Source organism: Dermacentor albipictus, chromosome 5 (genome assembly GCF_038994185.2).
Source record: "Dermacentor albipictus isolate Rhodes 1998 colony chromosome 5, USDA_Dalb.pri_finalv2, whole genome shotgun sequence".
NCBI classification, from domain to species: domain Eukaryota; kingdom Metazoa; phylum Arthropoda; class Arachnida; order Ixodida; family Ixodidae; genus Dermacentor; species Dermacentor albipictus.
Window position 1 is genome coordinate 53205106 of NC_091825.1, and position 20998 is coordinate 53226103.

Genomic DNA, 20998 nt, shown 5'->3' on the forward strand with positions numbered 1-20998 from the left:
CCATTAGAGAAAGGGTAAAATTTCCAACACTTCTTTTTTTCCACACGTGGCATTGTGGGATTTCTCCTAAGCCTTTCCTCGATGCAGGGTCACAGCAACGCTGGTCAGAAATGCCGTCGCGTGATTTAGCAAACTGCTGAGAACATTGTCAGAGCGCAGTGTGTTCGAATTAATGGCATGAAAATTTCAGGAGTTAAGTTTTTAGCGATTCTAAGTTGCCACATGCCAAATTGATTCCTGTTAGGTGCAAGCATTTTAACTTGTGTATGAAGTACGATTCTAGATAGTTTCTCTCGCGCAGTGAATGGGTTTGTAGAATAAAGAGCCTTGCTTCAATGAATATAGTGTCATGTTCATTTAAGTGACCCGCTACTGCTTTGGGTAAATTGTGTTTTCTATCTGTGAAATGAATGTTGGGTATTATGTGAATTTATTGTCCAGTCCCACCTATGCATTCTTTGCTACAAATGCCGCACTCTAGACAGGCTACGTTGCTTGACGTGCAGGTGAAACTTGAAGTTACCTTGTGAAGACAATCTGATGCCTCACTTGTTACTGTAGTATCAAATTGTGCATGTTTGCATATAGGACACCTGGAGCGGCCATGGCGACGAGATGTTGGCTTTGTCTTTGTGCTTAGTTTGGCATGTACAAGAATGTCCTGGTAATTAGACTTGCATCTATAGGCTACACTGGGCAGGTCAGGAAAGATCTCTAAGTTTGTGGTTGCTGGTGAAAATTGGGTACTATCTATTGAGAATGTTGTTCACGTTTGGGAGTGCGTTTGAGAATTTGGTAGTAAGAAGAGGCGTGGTTCTTGCGATGTAAGGAGAGGGGTTTGAGGACCTTGGTTCGCTCATAGGTGTCGGCTTTCTTGAAGGCAGCGTTCGGGTGGTTCCCATTTGATAGGGCTTCTTTGAGGTGATTGAGTCTATCTATGTAACCTTGGTTTTCGATACAAATGTGACAGCCATGTGGCTTGATGTTTAAAGACACTTTATTTGCAATGTCTGGGATGCTGGCTTGTATATTGTCACATTGTAGTGACAGTGAAGAAGGCAGCCGAACTGAGATTATAGAAACTGGTGTTTTATTGAGCGAACTTGTGCCCTCAAAAGCAGGCTACACTCAAAGAACAACGATAGCGGCGAACCAACTCGGCGATCGTCGAAAATCTGATCAGCGGGTCAAGCGCGTCGGCTTTTATACAGCAGTCGTCGAAAGTCATGTTCAATGCCTTTGATTTAATGTGTTCCACTTTACGTATTGGGTGCTGCTCTGGAGGTTATCCATTTTATTATTTTTCTGTTTATCCCATATCAGTCACTTTCACAATCGATTCTGAATGTAGCACTCTATCGAATGCTTTTGAGAGATGGCATCTATCTTTTTCTTGTTGTTTAATGTGCTGGCAAAGTCATGAATTGTTTCAAGAAGCTGCATTGTTGTGCAAAGGCACTGACAAAATGCGCGTTGGTTGAAAAAAGAATAAGTTTGCATATTCTGTGTGCCTGTAAATTAACTTGTCTATAATGTGTTCTAGGAGCTTGCAGTAAAAGCAAGTCAACATTATTGCACGATAATTTTCAGCACTCTATCTCCAGACTTGTGCACAGATATAACCCTTGTCATTAGGCAGTCATCAGGGACTTGGCCTTTCGCGAGTGACGTGTCAAATATAATTTTAAAGTAATGTCCAACCCATTCCGCATACCTGTGCAGAAATGCATCCAGCATCTCATCAGGGCATACCGATTTTTTTTACGTCGGTGTTCTGCAGTAGAACCACAATTCCCTCATACGAGACTCCAACGTCTGGCATTTCTTCCGTGGAGAGAGTGTGGATTCAATACTGGATTGTGACCAAACAGAAAACACCGACTGAAAGAAGCTCGTAAGAAGATCAAAGCAAGCACTGCAGGATCAGTAACCACAGTGTTATCTACTACAATGCTATGTGACTCGTCCTTTTGTGACATATGACGCCAAAATTTATCGGGAAATGACCTCATGAAATTTGTCAGTGTTTTTTTTTTTTTGAAATACCTATTTTTTGGCTTCAGTAATCCCAGAATGCACTTGTGCGGACAACTTTTAGTTATTGTTGCGCTGTCTTTTGTTACTTTCCGTCCCTGGCAGTTCACTCTGTGTTTAAGTTGGATGATCTCCCTGCTGATCTAAGGGTTCCGTTTAGTTTTCTTCTTTTACGATGCCGTCATTCCGTACGTAACTTTCGCTTACAGCACGGCAGTGTAAGAGATCATCGCTCAAGCACTGCGTACAGATGGTTAACCAGCGGAGCTGTAGCGTGCGGCCCTGGTGTTTATCATTGGGCTAATCCCGACGGTTGATTAAACGACGTCCTGGTGGGCTGCCGGATCCTTGGCACGCAGTTCTTGCTTGCGCTCGGCTGCAAGAGCCTGTGCTTATACCCGTGCTGCAACATCGGCACGGCACAGATGAGCCTGTTCCCGGTTCTGCTCGCAGCGTTGCTGATCGTAAGCTGCCTTCTCCGCAGGAGTACGTATGACGCGTGGCTTACCCATATCGTAGCCGGAAAGAAATTGCTGCACAAGCGCTCGGCTGCGACGGAAAGCAACCATGGCACTATATATACTGGCGCAGTCAATAGCGCGCTTCTCTTTCTCTCTTCTTTTGTTTCTCGCATACGCATGGGGTTGCGCTGGAGGAGCTTTCGGCGTACAGGCGACAGATGGACGGACGGATGAATTTTCTAGCCTTATACACCTTCGCTGTAAAATGCTTTCTTCCATATAAACTAGCGAGCGCTCCGCAGTTCACGCACGAGAGCTGCATTCCGTACAATCAGGAATTGTAGCTCATAGTTACCGCTTGTCTAATATTTTCCTCTATTTTCCTCTATGACGCCTTTCGGCAACCGTAACTGACTGTAATTCATACTTCCCGCTCCTCCACATGAGCGTTAACTCACGTGCACTGTTGTATTTCAAACAAGTAAATATTTTTAAAGTAAACTTAAACGAAACAAAACTCCAAGGCAGCATTAATGTTAGAAAATACTTCTCAATATATTATAATATATTCAGCAAAAGATTTGATGCTCGCAGAATTTCTTTCTCTATGCTCGCAGTCTAACATTTTTGTTATCCTTATTGTCTCAAATTAGCGGCTCAGGCACGGCGGTCTCTCAACACTGCCTCTTTGCCGTCCGCGTGCGCGCTTGTCGTCGCTGCGTCCATATTGCGGCTTCTCCGCCGGTCATAACTTCCACAAAGCGGAGCTGGACCTTTGAGTCGCACAACAGCAAAGCCATGAGTACACCGACGTTCATCGATGTCGGCGTGGATGAGCAGTGCCTTGACCTGCGCGCCTACTTCAAGAGCCTCGGCGCCGAGATTTCGGACGAGCAGTTCCCCGAGACCTTGGCTCTCAACCTGGCCGAAATCATTAACGTGTGCGACGTGTGCTTCCGCGAGGCCACAGATTCCGATATCGAGGCCGTGCTCAACAGCATCGTGTCCCTTCTCGTGGATGTGGTGCCGTCTGAGGGCGAGCCGCTGGTGAACGCGTTCTGCGCCAAGCTGGCGCAAGCCCCTTCCAACCGCCTCGGTGTGATGGCCGTGCGCGTGCTTCAGAATCTGTTCGAGGCGTTAAGCGTGGACAGCCCACTTCGTTACGATGTTTACTACAACCTGGTCAAAGCGGCGGCCAAAACGGACATGATAATGTCGGTGTTCAGTGACCTCGCCAAGGTAAGGTGACAGAATATCCCCCCCTCCTTTTCCAACCACGCTTCTGATGACAGCTTTGGGTGCCGGTTTCGGCAAGGTTCTGACTGGTGTTGTATAAGTCGCGGGTCGCTTTTTTTCGTCGCGACGATAGATTTTTTTACAAGCACTGCTCCAGAAGTGCACATGTAACCGGCAAACGGAGGCCTCTGGAGAGCACCTGAGGTTATAATACAGCAGGCTCCAGGGCACCCAAGTGGTAGCGGGGGGATCAAAGCTGGAAGCAGGGCGGCCCGTGGGTTGGGGCCGCGGAGGCCGAAAAGTGCCAGGGGGTGTTCGCATAAAAAATTGGCTGTCAGTTGATCTTGCACACCCCGGGCACGCGCAGGCCTCGACGAACCCCAACCAACGGACCATCCGGGTTCTAGCTTTGGTGTCCCCGTTTGCCGCTTTACCGCTTGTGATATTCCCACTTAAATTGTGCCGATCCCGTACTGATAGCTTCGCTCATTCGATGCACCAGTCCTTGCGCGGTCACACTATGTGACAAATTGCACGCTGATTCACTCAAATCTAAATCATCGGTCGTGTCAACGCCTCGCATCTCATTCACAACGCTGATTCTTACTATTGCTGTGTCACCTGTGAGAGCCTATGCAGAAGCAGCGAGACCATGGCTCCATTTCAGTGCAGTTGCAGTGACCCCTTCATCGCCATAGCTGCTCAAATGTCATGTCATCCAAGACAGTGGGCTTATAACTTTAAATAAACTCTTTCAGTTTATTTGTCTTCCATATTTCATACCAGCATGAAGAACTGGCGACAGAAATTGAGGACATAAGCGAGCGCCGAATGACACCTGCATTAAGGTTTGCAAAAAAAAAAATGCCTGTGAGACACCCTAATCACTGCTTGGAATGCACAATCTCAACATTGATGTGCAGAATGGTTTGATATAATATACCTGGACCCTTCATTTTTCTAACTACTACGTAGTTTAGCATTAAACGCTGTGTCAAGTTCGTAGACCGATCATATGCCAGTTTTTGCCAGTTTTTCTGTTGCAGCCATTGGAATTCCAGTTTGCATTCAAGACAGCTTTTTGCCGTCACTTCATGCTGTTATACAGGTGTCACACGTACACGTCTGATTGTGATCAGCTCTCTCGCGCATATTGTGCAAAGGAGCCAATCACGACCTAGAAATTTGATCCGGATCGGGCTTGATCGCCAGTTTTTCTGTTGCAGCCATTGGAATTCCAGTTTGCATTGAAGACAGCTTTTTGCCGTCACTTCATGCTGTTATACAGGTGTCACACGTACACGTCTGATTGTGATCAGCTCTCTCGCGCATATTGTGCAAAGGAGCCAATCACGACCTAGAAATTTGATCTAGAATTTCGATTTAGATTTGACCTAGAATTTGATCGGGCTTGATCGCGATCAAAAGTGCGCCGTGTGACACCCGTGTAACAGATACTTTGTGTTTCTGTTTTCAGTAGGGTTTCTGAGTTTTGGCTGCACCTCAATTCTTTAAATACAGTAGCACAGCATCACATCACTATCAAATGTTACGTGTTCTCTTGAGCAGTTCAACTGCCATTACTTATATCGTAATTGTTTTTTTTTTTTGCCACCAGTCAACGGAGCACCAATCACGTGACACAGGTTGCAGTTGTACTGTTTCTGTTATGTGCTCCTGTAAAGAGCAAAGTTTCAACAGGCCACATGCGTGGGCGTGTGAATTCTATAGTTTGGTTGAGAACTGGACTCAACAGTTGCAACTCATATGTTATGCTTGCCTGCTTACTTTAGCTGTTCATCCTGTTCATTCCTGCCACAGCAGTATCAACTTTGTAGTGTCATTTTGTGGTGTAGGATCTATGCTGTGCCAAAATAGGGAGGGGGGGGGGGGGACTGTAGTACTCTTATTAGGAATAGGATTGCAAGTATTTCTATAATATTGCATGCCAACATAAATGTACATTTAATTGCCACACTGACAGCAGTCTTTCATGTTACTTGCCATATGGGCAGAAGATGACCACGGATAAATACGATGGAGGTCAAAGAGAAGGAAGAAATGCTAGAAGTTAGAACATGGCTACCTGTGTGGCAATTGCAAGTGTAATAGTTACAGCAGTGGGATGTAGTCATATATTTACTCATTTGTCCTAAATTTAGCACCAAGATTGCTTTTGCTAGCATGTTTTGTCTAAAGCTATGTTTAATTACAATACTTGCTTCTTTTATTTGATTTATGCCATGGTATGGCTTCAACAAAAATATTGAAATCCTCTATGAGGAAAGAGCCTCTGTAAGGCCTGCCATAAGCCACTGAGAAAGCACACCGTTGTTTTTGTGAAGTTTAACTTGGTAGCACATTTTGTGTGCTTATGTCTTGTTAAACACTCTTCTCAAGGCAGCAAAGTGCATGTGTCCATTCACTGTTGCCTGCACCTGATTAAAGGAGTAGTGATAGAGAATAACGTGCTGCAGTTTGTTTTGGCACTTCTTTGGCTCCTGCAAGCACGAGAAGAGGTTTTCTTGCATAACATTTGATGCCAGCATGGCAGGCGTCTGCATTGCTGCACCCATAGAGTTTCATACAATTACTAGAGGAAACTGTGGTACTAGTGTCTATGGGAGCTGCGCGCAGGGTCGTTCAGCTGGCATGGGAATGATGGTCAGTGCATGTATTCACCTAGACGTTGTTCTTCTGGCTTTAAACAGCTTTGTGACTTTCCGAACTGATCATTTTCACGAAAGTACTGCGTTAAAAATAAAGCATTATTAATTTTATCTGACGGCAGGCTTTGAATGCAGGACCTCTATCACAGCCCAATATTGAAACCACTACGCCACGGATGCATGGACAAGCAAAACTGCTGAAATTAACAGCGGTTGTGCGCATTCGCAGTCTTGTTGTGTTCTGCATTAAAAAGAAAAGTATTGATTGCCTCACAATTTAGGCCAATGAATGCAGATAAAGTGCAATAAACTAAGCCACAAGAACGAACATCAGATGAATCCATGTACTGACCATTATTCCCGTGGTGGCTGAATTATCACAGCACCAGCATTCCCCCTAGTAATTATTGTATGAAGCTCTACGGCTGCTCCTATGTGAGTGCAGAGACAATCTACGTTGATCCGTACAGGCATAACAGCGCTCTTAAAAAGTTTTACTGAATAATTCTCTCTATGAGGTGGTTCGTTTAATGTTAAGGACACTAGTGCGAGTTGCTAACCCTTTTGAACTGCTCTGCCCAAGTATACTTGTCTGGGTGTGATGCACGCCAATAAAGTTTTTACACACTCCCTGCACACACCCTACCTCCACTGAGATAATTTATAACTGTGAAACATGTATATGCCTGCTGCACCAGCTACACAGAAGATGGTTAACCTTTTTGAAATTCTGTGGGATGTTTTGTTTTTACACAATCAACTTTATGACAAACCTTATCTCTTGGAGTTGCTCTCATCTCTTCGCTTTTGACATGGTGGACCAGCACCAGAAGCTGGCTGTAAATCAATAATTTCTTATTAACTCCAATTTAGAGGACTTTGACTTCGATTACTTTTTGCCTGTGGAACACTAATTATCCTAATTAAAATAACCAGTTAACATGTCTTAATTTTTGTTTTGAATATTCAGAGGAAAAAAATTGAATAATATGTTCAGCAACATATCACCAATAAATGCATTTCAATTTAAGGCCTGCTAAAGTGTTATTTGCACAAAAAAGTGAATTTGTTGCTCTTTGGAATTTGCCTCCTGTACACAGTGAGCAGACTGCTTACTGTTGCCGGCTTCTCGGTGACAGGCAGAGTGAACTTTTGCTGTTGAGGAGAACCTGTAAAAGGAATAGGATGGGTTGTTATTTTGGCTAGTTATCATTTTGTCAGGAACAACAAAACACCGAGGAAGAAGTGCTCTTGTATGGGTCCTCATCATGTTTAATGAGAAACTTTGGGCATTGTCAGGATTAATGTGTGTTGTGTGTGTGTACTGCTAGTTCGAAAATGGAGTACATCAGATGGCGCCATTTCTTCAGAAAATATTCTGCACATACGAAAGGTAATAGTGCCTTGCTTTTTGAGGCCCAAGCCAGTTGCCTGAGGACAGAGACCGCGGAGCAAACACCTTCAACAGGTTGACACCAGTGTCTGCTGCAGAGTACAGTCCGGTGATGACTTGGCATATTGTAATGGAATGCAAGGATATCCCTCCAGCCAGAGTCGGAGTGAAAGTCCACCTTCCCGAAGCACTGGGGTTCAAAATTTATGGGAGCTTAACTGGGTCAGTGGGGGAGATGGACAAGAGACGATTGGAGTCTTGGTGTGAAAAAAAAAAAAAAGGCAGGGAAGACATTGGCCCTCACAGGCATAGGTAAAGATGTGCAGATTGCTAGACTGCAATAGGATATAGCAAAACCTAATTTATCAGAGATGCGGCACACAGGCCAGCCGTGTTCTCAGTGCATGCGTTTAAGCAATCCATAATAAAATGAAATACTACTCACAATGACATTGATAAGCACCACCATCTAAATTCGAAAACTGCTACTAGTAGCAAATTGGCTGACACACTTATCGGTTAATATTTAGTTTTCCTGGGAAGAGCATTCAGAGGGATGTAGCGACGAATAGCGATGGGGCAGAGGTGATCACGAACGACGGTCATGTAGGGAAGGTGAACGGCTGAAAGCGTCAGGTTGATGTAGGAACGTTCCGGAGCGGTGAGCTAGGTGAGTAGAAAACTGGGGGATGGCTGTCGTTGTGGTGATGGTAAAAAAACGAGCGAGAGGGTAAGGGTGGGCAATATCGGCTACACAGAGAAATATGACCCACGCTACAGAGCACACTGTGGCAATAAAAGCGGATGGGCTTGTCACCCTAGATTCTCCATTTGGCAGGATCACGCTTGTGGTAAAACATTGCTGTGTTTCTAGGCAGAGCAACAGAACAAACCTGAGAGTGAGTAAAGAACCAGTGGGCTGTAACGTTAGCCTGCTCTTCTCTAATGACCGACTGATTTGAAGAGATTGTTGGTCAGGAATCATTGGAAGAGTGTGTGAAAAAGGAAGGTGGCGAGGCCACCTCGATTCCATGATGCATGATGCAGACAAGGTTATTGGTGTTAGGCAGCTTATTGGGTGGCTGAAGGTCCGCACAGGATGACATAGCAGCAGTATTTGGAAGCCGTGTGGCAATGTGGCGACTCTTCAGTTCTTCAAAATGCTTGCACTCCTTGATAATGTCGATGGCTGAGCAGTCCTTAAATACAAGCAAGTTGAAAGCATCATCAGCGATGGCTTTCAGGATATGGCTTACCTTGTTCATGTGGATCATGTTGGTATCGACTCGGCAGCAAAGGGCAATAACGTCACATATATTCGACACATATGACTCCGTGGAAGTTTGAGGATCACAGGAGAGGTCTCTTGAAGTGGCACGCTGGCAACCATTTGGTTTGCCAAATTGGTCAAAGCATCTGCTTGCATACATCCCAGCTTGTCAGCTCTGCCTCTGGAGTGTCAAACCAGATGCGTGCTGTCCTGAGGTAGAAAGCGACATTGGTAAGCGTCACTGTTGGGTCTCACCGATTGTTCGCTGCACTGCACGCGTATTCCCAAGACAGTCATTGATGTTAACAGTATCGGTGCTGCAAGGAGAGCCAGGGTCGCAGAGTTGGATCACGATCACCAGCTGGGGTGCCGGTGTTGTGGTTGAAGCAGTGACCCATCTTTCGACATAGTGGAACTGGGCAAGACGCGTCTGCTGTGGAGTTCCGTCTTGCACACTACCCCACACCGCCACCAAAATGCCACAGGTAGAGATAGAAATATAGTTACAAGATCTTCACCAAGCTAAAGCGAGGTGGTGGAAAATACAATCTTCATAATTGTTGTTCTCTTCCACCCAGTGACAAACATCGTCTTTGTCACATTGCTTGCAGTCTTATGACAATATTGCAAGATATTTTACCTTATGAAAACTACACTCGTCTGCTGTATTGGTGCGGATTCCAATGATGATTACACTTGTAACCAGTACGGATAGCGTTAACTACCTTAGGCTAGGACAATGTGTTGCGACTCTCCATTGGGGATGGCATTAGCAATCATCTTCATTGATTGTGTTGTGCAGCTCAAGTCGTGGATGACGGCTCTGCGAGTGCCAGTGCCGCGGATTCAGCGGCTTCTCCGGGCACTGCACGAGGCCCTGCTGGAGTGCCGCCAGGGTGGCGAGCTGGCCTCACGCGTTATGGTCGAACTGCTGTCCACCTACACGGAGGATAATGCGTCACAAGCACGTGACGACGCGCACCGCTGCATCGTCTCGTGCCTGGCTGATCCGACCATGTTCCTGCTGGACCATCTGCTGCCCCTGAAGCCTGTGCGCTTCCTCGAAGGCGAGCTTGTGCACGACCTGCTCACCATCTTTGTAGCCGACAAGCTGTCTGCCTACCTCGCCTTTTATCAGGTATGAACCGCATCAGCATTTGAGGCATTCAGTATTTTCAGTCATGCATTGCTGCATATTGGGCTAGCACCCATCCCCTTTCAATGCTTTCGCGATGAACCCTGCTAGATAGTACTGCAGACCAAAGTTGTTACTTGTGTGCTTTGGAACATCTGAAATAAAACACAATGATCGTGTATTAGTATTATTCGCTGGAATCTTAAGTTGCAGCATTGACTTACAATATCTTAAAAGCCATGATGAAACAATTTAACAGACATTTACCTAACCCTACCTTTACATGTATAGTAAAAACATGTCTGCCATGTGAATCAAAAGTTCATTCAGAAAACGCTACTGGCCACTTACCCATTGTTCTCACTAGTGTGGGTGGTCGTCGGCCTACAGAGCATCATCTTCAGTACTCTACATGCAGTTTGAGGCTTCTTTGAGGTTTCTCAAGGCTGCGTTTTCTAAAGCTTACTTTGCTTCAATCCTCAAAATGCGCAGTGATCCTTTTTTGTAGCTTTAAGGTTCGACCTCTTGTTTTCTCCAGTAGCACGCATGCACTGTGTTGATGCTGAAATGCCGTCCAGCAGTGCAGTTGCCATGCTCTAAGGCAGGCTATATGACCTTCAGCTTGAAACCGGCCATGTAACTGGCGCAGTGGACCATTGCATGATGTGCAGATGTGCAGCACCCCAGAAAAAAAGAAAAGTTGTGGCACAAACTTATTTGTTGTTCACTTGGTACAAAGTAATGGACATGAACTTTAAGCATACCTAACTGTGTGCATGGGACGTAGAAGCAACCACACACTGATCAGCATCATAAAGGAATGCTAGGACACAACAGGCATTTCTCGCTCATTACAACATGCAAAATCAGGCGGACCCTCCAGTGCCCTACAGCTAACTGCATTAGCGGTGCTGTAGCAGGCGATGGTATGGAGTGGCCGTTCCGTGCCACTTGCAGCAACTGCAAGAATAGACACTCGGAATGCCATATCTGAGAAACACTTTTATCGAACAGGCCGTAAATTTGCTAGCGTTTGAGCACAGCTGTGGCTGAAGTTGGTACTTTGCGCTCTATTTTTGTAGGCTACTGCCCACTGTATATAATCTGCTTTCGGTGGCCCAAAAATAGTCAATCTGTGGCCACATTTCACACCATTATGATTATCTCAAGAACCACATGCTGCTTACAAAACATTCAGTTTTTGGCAGCCCATGAGAAACATTAATGAATTGCCAAAAACTCCAGTGAGAATTTTAAAAAATTTTCTGACTTTTATTGTTTAGATGCACATAATATAAAATGTTAGCATGATCTTAAACATTTGGACCAGAAAGTGTTAAGAAAACAGGTCTATAGAGTTTGTCTCTTTCTTCTGCCATCTGAGCGGGATCTTGAGTGGATATTTGTCTTTTTTTTTTCTTTCTTGCACCACCAGGCAAACAAGGACTTTGTGTCCTCCCTGGGGCTGTCGCACGAGCAAAACCTGCACAAGATGCGGCTGCTGACGCTCATGCAGCTGGCCGAGTCTCGGCGCGAACTGCCCTTTGAGCTGCTGCAGCAAGAGCTGCAGCTCCAGGACGTGGAAGGGTTCGTGGTGGAGGCACTGCGGACACGCATGCTCACTGCCAAGATTGACCAGACAGGCCGCAAGGTCATTGTGGGCACCACGGTGCACCGCACCTTCGGCCGCCACCAGTGGGTCCAGCTCAAGGAGAGCCTCGTCCAGTGGCACGAGCGGCTGCGGCACGTTGAGGCCAGCATGGACCGAGTCATACGCGCCCACTTTGAGCCGCTGACGGCCCCACCCACGGCATGAAGAAAAAAATTTGCGCTTACTTCACTGCTTCTAGAAGATAAAAACGTTCTTTCAGTATTGTATGTCTCATCTGCGTGCAACTGATGTTGCTGCGTGGCGTGATTTGTTGAGCTGCAAACCGCGCAACTACATATTTCTTTAAATTTAAACGAAAATAAACATAAACGCAGTTAATACCAGCAGCAGTGACTTCTCATGTCGTGCATTACAGCAGCCATTGCCTTTTACTAGCACATGTGAAGGAATAAGCAATGGGCCAAGTTTAACTTGCTGATACAGTTTAACTGTGGTGTTTGAAAGAAATGGTGAAAAACTTTAATGACATTACTGTTTGTTCAAGATGGTTGTCGCAGAACATAATGAACAGCAGTAGGATACAAGAATCTGTGGCCTTGAAATTGCAGGGTTCTATGAAAGAATGCACTTTATGCCATCACATTGTAGCTCCCACTACTGGCATATGCAAGCCTGGTTCACTGTCATTCTAATCTCACCTTTTCGTCGTCCACTGTGACACTAAAATCGCCGGACCAACCTGCGCGATGAGCTGCCCACTTAAACGGCCGCTTGATAGAACAACATGTGCTTTCATCGCGTGTGCCACTGATTTTTACTGTGGGCACGACGTACCACTCGAAAGCCACAGCAACGAGGAAAGTGCGAGGCAGCGAAGCCGAAGCCAAGGAGGCTTTGCATCTGCCAGCTGTTGCTGCCGGCGCGCAGCTTCAGTTAGGTTCCCTGATGCAAGTAAAGTTCCTGCGGCAGCCCACTTTTCCAACCTGTCTCACACATGTTTCGCACAACGTGTATTCAGGTTTGCATTGTATAGGTTCAGTATATGATGCTCGAAAGTTAGCTTGGTATACGATGCGTTTTTTGCAGCTGTCTGGGCAGCTGACACAAGTAGTCAATATCAACAATGTCACAGTTCCCTGAAGGAGCTCTATTATTCAGATGCTGACTTAGCGGGTGCTTCTTGCATGAGCATGGCTAACGGAAGTGACTAAAACAAACATCAAGAAACAGTCCTTGTGCTATTCTTCAACCTTCGAGCTGCCTGGAAAGTGATGCTCTATGCACTTGTTGGCCATACTCGGCTCTTGAACCACAGAAGATAACATTCATCATGCTCTGTGTTCCCTGAGAAGTGGCAGTGGAAAAGTTTATAATGCCAGTTTACCTTGTGCTGAATTCAAAGAAATGTCTCGAGAAGCATTGTGCTGCTGAGCTTGAAGTCGTGGGTTCGATCCTGGCTGTATTCGAATGGGGCCACAATGCTGTGGCCCCATTCATGCAATGCAAATGCAAGAACACTTTTGTACTACCATGCATTGGGTGCTGTTGAAGAACCTCAGGTGGTGAAAATTAATCCAGATCCCCCAACTACAGTGTGCCTCATAATCATACTTTTAATTTAAATGTGTGAGAAGGGTTGAAAGGAAAGTTTTATTTAGTGAACAGGGATTCTGAACACATTTAAAATCAGTCGAAGCACACCCAGCTTTCAGTGGCATGGTGTGGCCTGAAAAGTTGGCGCACGCATTCATAAGCAACATAAAATTTTTTTTTAACAAATTATGTTGGTGCTTTTTTATACATAAACAAGAGCAGGACCTGTCTTTAAAGGCATTATCTATGCTACGTCTAACTATTCATGAATGAATATTAAATGTCCCTGCATCTAAGGCAATAACAGGAAGCCACAAAATTTCTGTAGTACTACACTGTTCTAATAGGAACGATATAGACCATTGATAATACAAATTTAAGCCAGACTCGTCTAAGATGGCTATCCAAATATGTGAATAGCCGAAACCCACCATATGCATGAGGTGTCCCAGACTCCTCTCGTGTTTCCCTCTGGTGCAGAACCACTGTGAAGTCTGCGCAGCCCCAATGGTGCATGCACACACAGTCGCTCAAGTTGGCGTCAAAGAGGTTGATTGAAGAGCAAACTAACTTTTATTGGGCGAACCTGTGCCCACAAAAACAGGCAACACTTAAAGAACGGCGATAACGGCGAACACAGTCAGCAGTCGTCAAAATCTGATCAGCGGGTTAAGTGCGTTGGCTTTTATAGATCAGTCTTCGAATGTTCCAGAGTAATCGCTGGGACTCGCTTACCTTCCACAAGGTTCTACAACATTCGCGTCGCGCATACATGCAATCAGATTACACAAGGTTCGGCGACAACAGGCAGCGGATAGAAGCATCGATAACATTAGAGAAACTTCCGATACATGTAGACCTGTCCTGCGCTGGGCGATAACATTTCTTAGATGTGAAAAGCGCTCACCCATAAAAGATAAACGAGTTCATGTGTCAATATAACCACTGGCACATTGCCAAGTAAATGGTCCACATTTTTCGGCTACACTAGCTTTAGCATCCACCCATATTTTTGGACCACACCATCTCCAGGATTGGCCCATATTTTTGGCGGTGTAGCTAGATAGCCGGAACGAAAACTGGTTTCACTATGCCAAGAATGCTAACCGCACTAAATAGGTACACCTCATAAAGCACTGTTTTCTTCTTCATTTGGCTTATTATTACCAGAGCAAATGAAGGTCAAAAATGTGTCTTGAATTTCATGCTGAAATCTCCATTCAAGTACACCTAGGCATCAGATACGGAAAAATTTCTATTTTGCCATTTTGGTAGAGTTAAAGTTCTCAACGACTGCTACATTGAGTGTTTGGTTGCTTTAGCGCAGTCAATCTTCACTGATATGCAATTAAGTAGATCCAAGTACAGTAAAAGCTCGTTAATTCAAATCGCAAGGGGAAGCTGCTTCAGTTCGAATTAACAAAAGTTCGAACTAATGAAAGTGAAGGACAACAACAGTACACTGCGATTTGGAAGCAGTAGGGCATGCCAGAAATTTAATGCTTTGAAAAGTCCGTGATTGTAGCCTGCCTTTTTTCTTTGAAGGCGACAGCTAGCACTTTTTGCTCTAACGAGCGAATGTGGCGGAAGGCCTCCTCTTTGCCTTCTTTAAAACTGAAGAGAGGGGCAGCATTCAATCCAGCCATGGCCTCCGCCAGTGGAGGGCCTCACTGGCACGTCGTCTTCCTCCTCCTCCTTGTCACTGGCAGTGACAGGTTCAGCGCATCTGATGGAGAAATTATGTCCTCATCTGTCAGCGCACCACACACCACAGCACTCTTGTCCACGTCGACATAGTCAGCAAAGGAGATGTCCAAAACGTCCGCCATGGGAGCGGTGACGCCATCTTCGAGCGCAGGTGGCTGGTTTCCTCCTCGTAGAGCTTGCGCGCCGAAGCCACAGTGGCGATAGCAATTTGCTATCGTAACCGCAGTTACTTGCTCCCAAGCAGGTGTAGCGCACTTAGGAGCGTCATCTGATAATTATTACACAAAATAATTTGCTCCAACAGATGGCGCCGGTAAAATGATTAAAAATTTTTAATGATACCTTGGTCCATGGTGTGCAGCACCGCTCTAGTGTTAGGTGGAAGGAAGGCTAGCTAAATGGCCTCGGTCTCAACGTCGACCTTATGAGTCCAACAGTCATCAACGAGCAGGAGGACTTTCCGCCCACAACGCTCAAACTCCTTGTCCATCTTCACTAGCCACTGTCCGAACAGTTCCCCCATCATCCATGCCTTTCTGTTGGCCGCGTAGTCCACTGGGAGGGACCGGATCTGGGTGGTCAACGTAGAATGGAGAGGAGGCAGCCGCTGCTGCCTTCTGGCCGACCCCGCGCTGGTTATATTTTTCCCGATTTTGCTTTCTCTCGCCATTCTCTCCGTTCCGCAGGCGACGCAGCCTTGTGTGTAGGCAGTAGGTGCACTTCTCTGGCCCTGTGCCAGGCGCCAAGCCGCCAGCACGGTGGTGCATAGTTCGAATGATCCGTGGCGGAACTTTCTCGCATTCGAATTAACAGGCTTTTTTATACACAGACTTCTGTGGAGCTTGGCCGGACTAAATCGTACAGTTCGAATTATCCATAAATTCGAATTATTGAAGTTTGAATTAACAAGCTTTCACTGTAGATGCCATCAAAGTGCATGTGACGGTGAGTTTGGTGTCGAATTTTCTTAGTGGTGTTACCCAGAAGGAAGTTGTGAACTTAATGCAAAGGGCAGCTATGCGTCTGGAAACCAGCACTTTACTTTTGCATACTGCAGCCCTTTAGCAGAGCTTAAGCTAATGCTGGCTATAATCTACCATAATATTGAACGTATGGTCATTCTCATCACATTCTAATGGTCCACAATGTATGCTCATCACATTTAATCCTGCAATGTATGCTTTGGTGCTGGAGTTAACAACCTTTGGTGCCCAGCAAGTAAAACCTCTTCCAAAGACAATACAAACTATATAATTAAAACCTGCAGCAGTCATACTGCGGAGGCCGGCTGAATGCCATATGAGGTGCTTTGCGAGCTGGCGTCGATGTCCGTAAAGCTCAACTGTTCTGCAAGCATCCATGATGGCCTTTGTGATGCACTCTTCCCACCAGGAAAAAATACTTTAATGACTGTTGTTGGTGAAATATGGCACATACTTACGCATGAGGGATTGGCCAAGATTTTCCATGAATACAACATAGAATGGCTTCATATGCTAACTTGAGAGTAAATAATAATAATATGTAACAAAAATGAACAAAACGTAATTGGAAAGCGAACAGAAGTCAATTTATGATGGAGCCACAAGAGGGACATAAAAAGATTTGTGTTAATAGTATGAAAACGTGTTAAATTAGGATGTCATCCCTCAGAAGCAACTATGTAAACATTTCAGACATGTCCCTGGCTGCTCACACCAAAAGATAAACAAAAGGCTAAGGCCAACATGCAAAAGGGTAGCTGTCATTCAGAATAAGTTTTTTTGGTACGATACTTATAGGAAAATGGAGGAATTGATCCAATTCCATATCCTCACATGAAACACTTGACAATACGAATCTGCACCAGCTCATTTGAAGGCTTAAAGGGTAACTTCGGCGATTTTTCGATGTCCACTCACCGTAATAAAATTTTGAATATAACTTCTCTATTGCACTTTGATTATCTGTGCCAGGCGATATGACTGCAAGTCGATTAATTTTCCTGAAAACGAATTTTAAAGATAGGTTGCGTGTTGCCAACTCATGCCGATGAATGTGTGACATATTACTCGCCATTCTGTGTTTGTGACGTTAGAGACTACACCGCCACTTCGCCCAGAAACGCTGGATCGGGCTCCTTCTTCTACGTGACAACAGCCAACAATCACTGTTTTGACAGATGTGACAACTGGTGCTTCTCTTCATCTTGCCGCAGCACAATGCATTGAACTTGTGCATGTCAGCTGCCTTGCATAGTGGCGGTGGGTCAAAAGCAAACGGCGATCCTTCAGCACTCATATTGTCGCTGAAATCGCCACTGCCTAGTTTGAAAGAGCTGGAAAAGCTCCCCGTGTCATTAGAAGACATCATCAGGTTTGCTTTTTCGGCATTAGCACCATGCATACTACCTGTTCAGCACGAGTTCTGCTTAGTTGACATTACGATAGTGTAGGATCTGACGTCATCGGCTTATCATGACGTCACACGAAGCAGCTACCTGTTTCGGTTCCAGTACCTCGTTTATTGGTTATTTAAAATTATTAAGGAGTTTCTAAGCAAACTGAACCACCCTACCGGTGACAGGACTGTCAATGCCGTTTGAAAATTAAATATCTTAATATGGCTAAAAACGTCAGAATTGCCCTTTAAGTGCAGAATTCGACACTGTAGAAAAAATGATACCTCATACTGTCAGGGACATGCACAGACATCCCAAGAAAACAGCAAAATATTTTTAAAAACCACAACAGTGAGGAGCGGCTCGCTGTCAACAGAATTTGGCAATACTCAGAAGGGTAAGGTTAAGTATATATATATATAAAAAAACTACAAACCTATTAAGCACTCCTTTTGCTAACCTGTCTGAAACTTTATTGCGCATAAGTTAACAGTGACCAGAAATGGCAAGAAAAAAAAAAAGATCTCTTCAAGATTGAACGAAAAAATGGCTGTGGCTTAGCTAAGGTTAAGCCCAGGATGCGAAGCATACTAGCCTTTATTTTAACGCGACAGCGTTAAGGAGCTCGTGTCGCAGAAAAGCCGGTGTCGTCGGCGTCGGCTCAGGCATGCGTCGCTTGCTCAGGCGCACATTTCGTTGTCGCGCCGAACGCTGCGTTGCTCGACGCTCACCGCGTCCGATGCGGGGCGCATAGTCGCTGCGCCGTAGCCCATTGTCTTACACCCCTTGGCGGGTCGACGGGAACGCTGTCGCGTTCCACTCTTGAAGGCGAAGCTTGAGCGTCCGCTTTGCAGCTGTTATGACGTCATATGGGAGCTACGCGGCGGCGCGCGGCGCAGCAAGGAAGAGCGTAGTTGTGCGGCTAGTATGCTTCGCATAAAAGAACATATAGTGACCATTGAAAAGTGAATCGCTGGGCTAGTTGGCTTGAGGTGGTAATAGGGGTAAAAACAGTGCACAATACCGTGTCAATCCAAGAAATGAGAACACGCACTACAAAGCACCATCTGTGGTCTCTCTTCTCGTTTCTTTTGTCTTGATTTTATGCGCCGTTTTTACCCCCATTACCATTCAGAAGTGCATTCTTTGCACTTTCCAGTGACATAAGACGAGACATTTTGGGAGAACAATTATATGCGACGGACATGTAGTCCAGAAGGAGGACAGAAAAACATTCGACAATGTTTCAGAGGAAAAACCAACTGCCAATCAATCTCATATTGCTGAGAGGGCGCAAACTGACACCACCAAGTAGGAAGGAAAACTTTGCAAATACTCCTCCAGAAGTCCAAACGTATGTCTGACCGGTTAGTGGCTTAGCACTACTAAAGGAATTCTACATAGACTAATGTAAGGGCTGCACTTCCTTTTTCACAATTTTTGATGATGTGCAGCCCTTACATGGGACTGAACCTTTTGGTCTAAATACTGCCGGTACAGCCGGCAACTACTGCACAACCCAGATCCTCTAATGCACCATTGCATTAGAGGTCAACGGGCAGAACGTCCATGCATTAAGAAGAGCTACGTTATGTATGCATGCTATGTACGCATGCATGCGAGCGTCATTCTTCTTGGCCTTCCGCCACGTGCAAGTGGCTCATTGAAATAAGTGAACTTTTTAAAGTATAGTGCATCAAAAAATTTGCAGTCAGACGTACACACGAGCTGTAGACATGATAGCCACTGAACAGAAGACATTTTGTAGCCATCTTGGACCAGCCAAAATGGGCTAAAACGTCTACAATTAATTAAGGTGGCTAGAAGACGTTTTGTTGAAGTGCTTATGACTTGCACCTTGCTAATACTTCCATAAAATGTCGCCTAAAGACGGCTAGAAAATATTTTTCGAAAACATCTACAAGATATCTGGCTGACTTGTATTTGGATACACGTATAAAATAACATTACAGTGCTTTCCTCGATTGCATGCTGACACGTGTACACTTGTTTATGAGGTGACCACGTTTCACCGTCATAACAAATGTCATCGCTCAGCGCGGGACGTGCCTGTATGTATCAGAAGTTTCTCGAATGTTATTAATGCTTCTATCCGTTGTCTATTGTCACCGAACCTTGTGTAATCTGATTGCACATATGCGTGATACGAATTGTGTAGTACTTTCTGGAAGACACGCAGGCACCAGAGATTACTCTAGAACCTTCGATGACTCATGTATAAAAGCAGACGAGCTTGACCCGCTGATCAGATTTTCGACTGTGGACAGCTTGAACTGTATTCGGCGCTATCATTGTTCTTTGAGTGTAGCCTGTTTTTGAGTGCACAGGCTTGCCCAATAAAATGCTAGTTTCGTCAATCACAGTGTTGCTGCCTTCTTCACTGTCACACTATGTGACCATATATGTGTTTGTGCTTTTCAGTGCTTTCCTGACTCAACCGGTCACAGTGGCTTAGTGGCTACGGTCTTGCGCTGCTGCGCACAAGGTCGCGGGATCAAATCCCGGCTGCAGCGCCCACATTTAAATGGGGGCAAAATACAAGAAACACCCGCTCCCCATGCGCTGGGGGCACGTTAAAGATCCCCTGGTGGTCAAAATCAATCCAGAGTCCTCCACTATGGTGTGTCCCATAATCAAATCGTGGTTTTGGCACGTAAAACCCCAGAATTCGAATGGTCACTCAGCCTGCACCTAAACAAGATGTGCATGCACTTCCTTTACCCTGATCTGTCATTTTGCCATCCTGAAACGTGGCAACTATACGTACAACACCAGAGGTACAACCGACACAGTTACGGAACGAGTGAATAACCTTTGCCACCCTTCGCTCGTGTACATGAGGAGAGGGCAGGAGAGGGAAAATGCGACGTAAGAAGGCAAGGAAACGACACTACTATATCGGCACCGCAGCACTTGCAAACTTGACAAATTTAAAGGTACGCTATGGTATGTTACTAAATGACGTAATAGTTCTGCGGAAACCCTTTGTAGCACTTAGCTATGTTTGGGTGGACGTCTCATTTCCCCCTTGTTATGCTACTATATTTTATAGTGAAGCTGTTAGCCTTTTGGTGGTTGTCATTTTTTGTGTCCACATCTGTTAGCAAGAATGTGGGCCGACCCGGCAGCTACAGTGCAGGTCAAGAGCAGTGGCTTGTAACCATGTAAAGCACTCGGCAAAGTTTGGCAAACAGTGCCCACATTTCATGGAATCATCACTCATACAACACCCAGAACAGCATACCCTATGTTTCAATAAAGAACAAGCACAAAACAAGCATCCAAAACATAATTGACAATAAAGCGCTCCTTCTACATATTTTGCACGCGGGTCACTTCTGGTCCGCTCCACTAGCACTCGCGGCGTAATCGGCTGTTGTATTGCGCATCCAAGGTTTCTTCTCGTGTTGTGATCTTGCCGATCTGCACAATTTTCAGTCGCTGCACAAGTTGTAATAGTACCACAAGGCCAAACTAAGCAGAACCA

At 45.3% G+C, this 20998-nt stretch overlaps 1 protein-coding gene across 1 annotated transcript; it reads left to right on the plus strand.

Annotated features, from left to right (window-relative positions):
* Positions 1–3159: 3159 nt before the first annotated feature.
* On the plus strand, positions 3160–12071 carry eIF3m (eukaryotic translation initiation factor 3 subunit m). The gene is made up of 3 exons (XM_065428459.2): positions 3160–3734; positions 9866–10201; positions 11634–12071. Exons 1-3 carry the CDS (start codon positions 3294–3296, stop codon positions 12012–12014), a joined length of 1158 nt encoding a protein of 385 aa, XP_065284531.1. The 5' UTR covers positions 3160–3293; the 3' UTR covers positions 12015–12071.
* Positions 12072–20998: the final 8927 nt, after the last annotated feature.